The sequence below is a fragment of the Apis dorsata genome, unplaced genomic scaffold (genome assembly GCF_000469605.1).
Source record: "Apis dorsata unplaced genomic scaffold, Apis dorsata 1.3 scaffold_217, whole genome shotgun sequence".
Lineage (NCBI taxonomy): Eukaryota > Metazoa > Arthropoda > Insecta > Hymenoptera > Apidae > Apis > Apis dorsata.
The window spans coordinates 466,399-474,726 of record NW_006263500.1 but is presented as its reverse complement, the minus strand read 5'-3'; the positions used below and the strand labels follow the sequence as shown (position 1 = coordinate 474,726).

The window sequence follows — 8,328 nt, the reverse complement described above, 5'->3', positions numbered from 1 at the left end:
TAAGATTTTGAATCGTTTTCGTTGGTAAATGATACCAGTCAATCATGAACACGGCTACTCCGACGTTACCACTCTGTGATGTAAATAATAAATTTAATAATGAGTTTTCATATACTTTGATATACATAATTTTTTGTTATAAAAGAAAAATGTAAATATTTTTTGCAAATGGTTAAATCTCAAATTTTGAAACAGGTGAGTGAACTGAATGTTTGAAATCAGAGAAAAGAAGTAAATGATAATTTAAAATTATGTCTAGAGATGATCAAATGTGCTTTGATAATTTATTTTGTCTAGACTGTGTAGAGAAAAAAATTGTATTGTAAAGAAAAAAGAAATGTGGTTGTTGAAATACTTTCTTACAAAAGATGACTCAGTGAACATTTTTATAATTATAGAAATATATAATAAAATAGAAATATATATAAATATAGCATATAGTACCTTTTCTATTAGAAGATCACCAATGTAGCATAATAAAAACATATTAAATGTCATTGATATTAGTAGTAATATATATGATGTCAGACTAATTATATTTTTTTGTTCCCAATCCTGGTGTAAATGTAAAAATATCACATAAAAAATATGAAAATTCATAAAAAAGAAACGTACCGTAATGCAATAATATTCAAGTAAACATATTACAAAAGTGGAACTAACAAATTCCAAAAAGAACACTTCTTGTAGAACTGTTTCAACCACAGCTGAAAATCTACAATAACATATAATAAGTTTTCATAAGCAATAAATAATGACTTACATCTCCTTCATATTTTTACTTTAAAATTCTCGTATGATGTTTAATAATTTCCATCAGTCGTATATTCGCATTTGAATTTTTTTTGTATTGTCCAGCAACTATGTCATCTAATCGAGACATAATAACATCAATTTGTCCACATGCATGGGTTACAAAAAGAGCGGCCAAACCACAAGCACCAGATGCTATAGTGTCGAAGACATATTCGCATATACATTGAATACCATATATAATTTCATAAGTAGGACTTTTTTGAATATTGTAACCGCCATATGCAGGATAAATCAACATTTTAATCGTTTGATTATGTTCATTAATCTGCGATCCCATCGCATATTGCATAATAGAAATATATATAATACCACTAAGGTACATGAACAAAATACTATAAATGGTCAAATTTCGGCCAATTATTCCATATTTTAACATTAATTCGCGATCATTTTCTATCTCTACCTGTCAAAGAGTAGATTTTATTTAAAAAATGTTTTCATTTATAAATATATAAGTATTAGAGATATTGTTGTATGATATTAAAATATATGTAAAATATCCATCTGAAATTTAAGAATATAAAATTATAATATTTATATATAAATAAATATAAAATATATGCAGATAACAATTTAAAAATATAAAATACATACAAAATACGTTTGTATATGAGAAATATACATATATTTGATATACATATATCAAAAAATATCAAAAACTACATAATCAAAATAATAGCATTTGTTTTCTGACATCGCGCAATGATGTTCGTCTTGTCTGTAATGTCATTAATATCTACAGTTTCTATTAACAAGCCGAAGCATTCATGGCGCAATGGATATTTAAATTTTTTGATTTGCATTCTTCGTTTAACGTATGGACAAAAATATAAGCTGTTAGAAGTCAGGAAATTACAAAAATATTGAGAAAGCTAGGAAAAAACTTCTTGAAAGGAAAAAATATATATATATCATGTAAAAACATATATGATGAAAATGTAATGATGATGAATATATATATGATGAAAATATATATGAATCATATATACCATATATAATGATATAAAAATATAAATATATAGACATAAAATATGTTATGACATATAAAAATGATGTACATAAATATTATCTTATAATAGAAATATAGATATGTATCAAAAATTATATAGATTGAAGTTCAATTTCATTTACTACAAGTGTACAGTTATTTAGATAATTTGAAGTAGAATATATGTATTAATTAACCTGTTTCCAATCTGATTGCACTTGTTCGATACAGTGTTCAATTTCCGGTTTGCGTAGCGTTAGAGCCCAATATTTCATCAATGACATGAAGGAGAAAAAAATTAAACCAAGAAATTTCAATCTTAGTAATGCATCCTTTTGCTCCAATATGATGTGTAATGCACTTTGGATCAGAGTAAAAAAACACAGTAAATTATTGAATCCAATCACGATTTTCGGTAAAATTTTACCGATATTTTTTAACACTGTTGGCCAAATGCCAATAGAAGCAAGAACCCATTTGTTATGTTTTGTAACATAAGCTATATCTTTCTCGTAATTAGGATTTCGCGGTTCGTTGATCGGATCTCGAACAGAGACGTGCATGTTGTTGGACAGTTGGAAAGCGACTGTTTGTAATAGTCTGGTGATGGTTGTTGTTGAGCTTGCGCTCATAATATCGCATGCGTGCTTCTGTGTTACTACAATTGTAAATCGATCGATACTTATTAAAAGAAGTAAATGTTTGTATTGTAATTATAGAAGCTATCAGTTCATTTCAAAATTTCACATTTGAAAATGGTGAAAAGAATGGATTGAAAACTGATGTTATGTATAAGTGATCAAATGGATTCTGAAATAATGTGTGATATATTCATTTGTGGTAAAAAAATATTTGTAAAATGTATTTGTAGATTTAATATAAAATATTTACATTTTTTATGTGATTCAAAAGTATGTTCGAAGCAAATTTAAATATATTATTAATGTTTTTGCTATCTAAAAATAATTTTTTATGTGATTCAGAAGTAGAAGAAGTCTTTTAATGCTGTAAAAATTTGTAAAATAATTAATTCTTATGTTTGCATATTTTTTTAATTATCTCATAAAGAGATAGATTATAAAATATAAAATAAAATATAAATATGTTAAATGTGAAGATCAACAAAGGATGTAATTTTATCTTGTTTTTCGATTAATTCTAAAAGATAGAATAAATACTATTTTTATAATCAATCTTTAAATATAATTTCATTTAATTGCTTACCATTAAATAATAATGTTCGAGCATATGTACATTAAATATGCCATCCATAATTTCTATAAAACATATCTCTTGTAAAATTTCTTCGATATTGTTAAAAAATCTACAGTTTTCATGTATTTCTTTCCTTAAAATCCTTTCTCACATTCTAATTTTAGCGCTCCAATATTTCATCGATGTAATCGAACAAAAAGTCAATAACCTGCATAATTTTAATTTTATCACATTATTTTTTTTTGAAATATGATATATATAATAATTTTCAGGATGCATAATATAACAGCAAAAAATAGGATAAATTATTAATTTTAATTACGATTTTCAATAGAAATTTTGCGATATCTTTTACAATTGTTAGCCAAATATTGATGAATTTCAAAATCCACTGTTTGATTACATAAGCGATGTTTATCTTGTAGATTTCACATTCTGTAATCACTCTTATTTAGTATAATAATATGTTTTTTTGAAAAACAACTGTTTACAATAGCTCAATAGCATTGATTGCAAGTTCATTCAGAATAAGTTCGATAATATTATATCTTTTTTAGTACTTCGATTAAATGATCGATTATATTATCGAATTATATTTTTTATTAAAAGGGAATCAAATATCTGAAATTGTAGGGAAGCTAACTGATAATATTATAATATATTTTATATTTACATGTAAATGAAAATTGATGATTAAGAAGTTGTAAGAAAATTATAAGAATAATAATAAAGCCATTTGTATTTTTATGTTTGATATCATATAAAATAATATTAATATTTAATACATAAATGCAAGAATAAGTAATCATTAAAAAAATAAAGTAGTTATTTTCTTATTGTTTCTTAAATCTAAAAAATGTGTAAAAGCTTGGTTTATTTGGTTTATTTTTCAATAGGCTATTTCACGCAGACATAGCCAATTTCTAATAACTTGTAGAATTTATTGATTAAAGTAAAATATATATATATCTTAGCATTATTATTATAATATATAAATAGACAAATATCTATTTCATTATTTTCGTGTACATATTATATATAATATATAATTATACACATATAATATATAATTATATTTCATAAAAATTTAAGCAATTACATAGCAGTAAATATCTTTACAATATATTTCTTTATTTACTATTTAATATTTTATGATTGAAAATAATTATAAAAACATTTATATAAGATTATTGCATAACAGCAGTCTGAAGGAAGTTTAAGTACACAAATGTCGTCTTTAAAACCTGCGAAATGTAATTGCTGACAAATAGAGTTCTAATTGTATAATTTTCATTTATGTCACTACTATATTCTTGTAATTAATGTATCAAGATAAACGTACATTTCCAAAAGTAGACAAAGATAAATCAACTATCCTACCGACAGTAAGTTTTGCCGGATTATTCGACATAGCCATGATCAAAATAAGATTTTGAATCGTTTTTGTTGGTAAGTGAAACCAGTCAATCATGAACACGGCTACTCCGATGTTACCACTCTGTGATGCAAGTAACAAATTTATTAATAAATTTTCATATATATTGATATATACAATTTTTTATTAAAGAAGAAAAACGTGAATATTTCTTGCAATTAATTAAATTTCAAATTTTTGAAATATATGAGTGAATTGAGTATTTAAAGCCAATGAAAGACTAAATGATGATAAAAATAAATAAATTTAATATTGTCTAGAAGTGATTGAATGTGCTTTAATAATTTTGTATAATTTAGATTATGTGAAAAATTTATAATGTAAAGAAAAAAAGGAATTTTTGATTATTGACATATACTTTTTTATAGATGGTTCAGTGAACATTCTTACAATATATATATATAGGAATATAAATATACCACATAGTACCTTTTGTATTAGAAGATCACCAATATAGCATAATAAGAACATATTAAACGTCAATGATATTAATAGTAATATATATGATGTTAGACTAATTATATTTTTTTGTTCCCAATCCTGGTATAAATGTAAAAATATGATATACTTATAGAAACCAAAATAGAAAAAAACAAAAACGTACCGCAATGCAATAATATTCAAGCAAACATATTACAAAAGTAGAACCAATGAATTCCAAAAAGAATACTTCTTGCAAAATTGTTTCAACTACCGCTGAAAATCTATAATAGTATATGATAAGTTTTCATAAACAACAAGTAATGATTTATATTTTTATATTTTTACTTTAAAATTCTTATATGATGTTTAATAATTGCCATCAGTCGTATATTCGGATTTAAATTTTTGTTGTAGAATTGTCCAGCAACTATATCATCTAATCGAGACGTAATAATATCGATTTGTCCACAGGCATGGGTTACAAAAAGTGCTGCCAAACCGCAAGCACCAGATGTTACAGTGTCGACGACATATCCGCACATAAATTGAACACCATATATTATTTCATAAACTGGACTTTTTTGAATATTATAACCATATGTAGGATAAATCAACACTTTAATCGTTTGATTATGTTCATTAATTTGCGATCCCATTGCATACTGCGTAATAGACATATAGGTAATACTACCGATGTACATAAACAAAATACTATAAATGGTCAAATTTCGGCCGAGTATTCCATATTTTAACATAAGTTCGCGATCATTTTCCATCTCTACCTGTGAAATTTATTAAAAAAAGATTTTTCATTTATAAATAACTTCTATATAAATATAAAAAATCATGATTCTAAACGTGTAATAAAATACACATGTACATAAAAAATTTAAAAGTATATATAAAATATACATTTGAAATTTAAGAATATAAAAATATATAAATTTTTATTATGATATCTATATATAAATATATAGATATCATAATATATAATATATATAGATATAAAGTGATATATAAAAATTTAAAAATATAAAATATAAGACATACACGTGTTGGTACACAAAAAAATATACAACAAAATAAAAATATGAATTATGCGAGTATTTGACATAGAAAATATCAGAAGTTGCATAATTAAAGTTAATAGCATCTTTTTTGTTCTCACGCAATGTTGTTCTTCTTGTTTGTGACATCAAGAACATTTCCATGTGCATTTTATAAGTTTTTAATAAGTCCAACCTTCCAGCCTTCATTCGTAAGATGATGTAATGGATATAAATTTTTCGATTTGTTTTCTTTGTTTAATTTTTGGATAAAGTGTAGTCTGTTGGAAGAAACTCGCAAGAATATTAAGAAAGCTAGGAAAAAAGAATTTCTTGAAATGAAAAAAGGAAAATAAAAGATATAAAAATAAAAAATACATACATGACATGTAAAAATATGAAAATACATAAAAATCATATATTCAATATATAAAAATATGTCTATATATATATATATAAAATATATTATGAAATATAAAAATAATATTTGTATGTATATATAACATGCTTGAAATAGAAATAGCAATATTACAAAATATGTGAATTGAAATTCAATTTCATTTACTACATGTGTACAGATGTATTTAAATACACATGAAGTAGGAATATTTAATAAATGTATGTTTTAATTAACCTGTTTCCAATCTGATTGCACCTGTTCGATGCAATATTTGATTTCCGGTTTATGTATCGTTAGAGCCCAATATTTCATCAATGATATGAAAGAGAAAAAAATTAAACCGAGAATCTTCAATCTTAGCAATATATCTTTCTCCTCATATATGATATGCAATGCACTTTGGATCAGGATAAAAGAACACAATAAATTATTGATTCCAATCACTATTTTCGGTAAAATTTTATTTATATTTTTTAGTACTATCGGCCAAATGCCAATACAAGTAAGAACCCATTTGTTATATTTCATCACGTAATCTATATCTTTCTCGTAATTAGGATTTCGCGGTTCATTGATCGGATTTCGAATGGAGTACATGTTGCTGGATAGTAGAAAACCAACTGTTTGTGGTAGTCTGGTGACAGTTGCTCTTGAGCTTGCGCTCGTAATGTCGCGTGCGTACTTCTGTGTTATTACAATTGTAAATCGATCAATACTTATTAAAAGAAGTAAATAGAAGTAAAAGACTGTAATTATAGTAGGGGCTATCAGTTCTATAAAATTTTACGTTCAAAGATAGTGAAAAGATTGAAAACTGATGTTATGTATAACTGATCGATTAGATTCTGAAATAATGTGTGATGTATGTGTTCATTTATCATAAGAAAGTACATGTTTGTAAAATGTGTTTATATTATGAAATATTTATATCTTTTATATGTTTCAAAAGTAATGTAAAAATTTATAAAATAATTAATTTCTACGCTTGCATATTTTCTTCATCTCATAAAAAAATAGATTAATCTTTTGAAATAATACTTAATGAAAAGAAAATATTAAAAATTTAATTTCAACTTTTAATAAAAATATTTAAAAATTATATTCACTATTTTTCTAAAATCTAATAAACTATTGGAATTTAAATCATACATTTTATAATTAATACAAATATTTAATAATTGATATTTGATAAAAAATATTTGTGAAAATAAAATATAAAAATATAATGATATAATGCTTTGATAATAATTAATAGCAAAAAAAATAAAAAAAAATAAATTTCATTACCGTCTGCAACTATTCGAACTAAATTTAAATATATTAATGATTTTGCTATTTAAATGTAACATTTTGGATTAAATATGTTTTTAAAATATCATAACAGAGGTAACTGTATTAAAAAATAATTCGATTATTTTTCTCGTCATTAATTTTTGTGAATATTGTGATATAAATATTAGTAAAATAAACTTCTTTAAGTGATATTTTATACCAACTGATTTTACAGAAAATTACATCCCATTATTTCATACGGATCCCTTTGAAATAACTTTTAGAATCTATTATTGGTTAAGGTAAAATATAGCTTGATTTCATTATTATAAATAGACATATATATATATATATATACACACACACACACACATATATAATTATTTTTCACAAAAATTTAGGCAATTATATAGTAAATATATATATTTATAACATATTTTTTTATTAATTATTTAATATTTTATAGTTGAAAACAATTATAAAAACATTTTTAAGATTATTGCATAACAGCAGTCTGAAGAAAATTTAAATATACGAATGTTGTTTTTAAAACCTGCGAAATGTAATTGCTGACAAATAAAGTTCTAATTGTATAATATTCATTTATATCACCATCACATTCATATAATTAATGTATCAGTATAAACGTACATTTCCAAAAGTAGATAAAGATAAATCAACTATCCTACCAACACTAAGTTTCGTCGGACTATTCGACATGGCCATGATCAAA

At 23.8% G+C, this 8,328-nt stretch overlaps 3 protein-coding genes across 3 annotated transcripts in view; all 3 read right to left on the bottom strand.

The window, feature by feature from the left end:
• The window catches only part of LOC102673854 (odorant receptor 4-like), a 4,026-nt gene extending 504 nt beyond the window's left edge, over nucleotides 1-3,522 (bottom strand). The window contains exons 1-7 of the mRNA XM_031510210.1: nucleotides 3,342-3,522; nucleotides 3,029-3,227; nucleotides 2,002-2,454; nucleotides 783-1,219; nucleotides 616-715; nucleotides 445-555; nucleotides 1-73 (exon numbers count right to left, since the gene is read on the bottom strand). Coding sequence (XP_031366070.1) covers nucleotides 1-73; nucleotides 445-555; nucleotides 616-715; nucleotides 783-1,219; nucleotides 2,002-2,454; nucleotides 3,029-3,076 — 1,222 coding nt within the window. The 5' untranslated portion in view covers nucleotides 3,077-3,227; nucleotides 3,342-3,522. The remainder of the gene's footprint in view (nucleotides 74-444; nucleotides 556-615; nucleotides 716-782; nucleotides 1,220-2,001; nucleotides 2,455-3,028; nucleotides 3,228-3,341) is intronic.
• Nucleotides 3,523-4,134: 612 nt separating this feature from the next.
• Nucleotides 4,135-7,301, bottom strand: LOC102673988 (odorant receptor 83a-like). Its single transcript, XM_006615160.2, has 6 exons — nucleotides 6,558-7,301; nucleotides 5,223-5,659; nucleotides 5,059-5,158; nucleotides 4,884-4,994; nucleotides 4,362-4,517; nucleotides 4,135-4,263 (listed from the first exon to the last, which is right to left on the bottom strand). The coding sequence occupies exons 1-6, from the start codon at nucleotides 6,918-6,920 to the stop codon at nucleotides 4,207-4,209; spliced, it is 1,224 nt and encodes a 407-aa protein (XP_006615223.1). The 5' UTR covers nucleotides 6,921-7,301; the 3' UTR covers nucleotides 4,135-4,206.
• A 742-nt stretch (nucleotides 7,302-8,043) lies between these two features.
• Nucleotides 8,044-8,328, bottom strand: part of LOC102674127 (odorant receptor 85b-like) — a 2,776-nt gene continuing 2,491 nt past the window's right edge. Inside the window, exon 6 of the mRNA XM_031510211.1 lies at nucleotides 8,044-8,328. This exon is cut by the window's right edge and continues 1 nt beyond it. Within this exon, the coding sequence (XP_031366071.1) occupies nucleotides 8,232-8,328 (97 nt within the window). The 3' untranslated portion in view covers nucleotides 8,044-8,231.

Bases quoted from the DNA above. Each gene is read 5' to 3' on its own strand.
- LOC102673988 (XM_006615160.2), bottom strand. From the start codon at position 6,920: ATGTACTCCATTCGAAATCCGATCAATGAACCGCGAAATCCTAATTAC. The intron at 5,159-5,222 runs GTAAAAATATAA...ATACTATTATAG, and splicing joins CATCATATAAGAATTTTAAA to ATTTTCAGCGGTAGTTGAAA. The intron at 4,995-5,058 runs GTACGTTTTTGT...CATTTATACCAG, and splicing joins TTGAATATTATTGCATTGCG to GATTGGGAACAAAAAAATAT.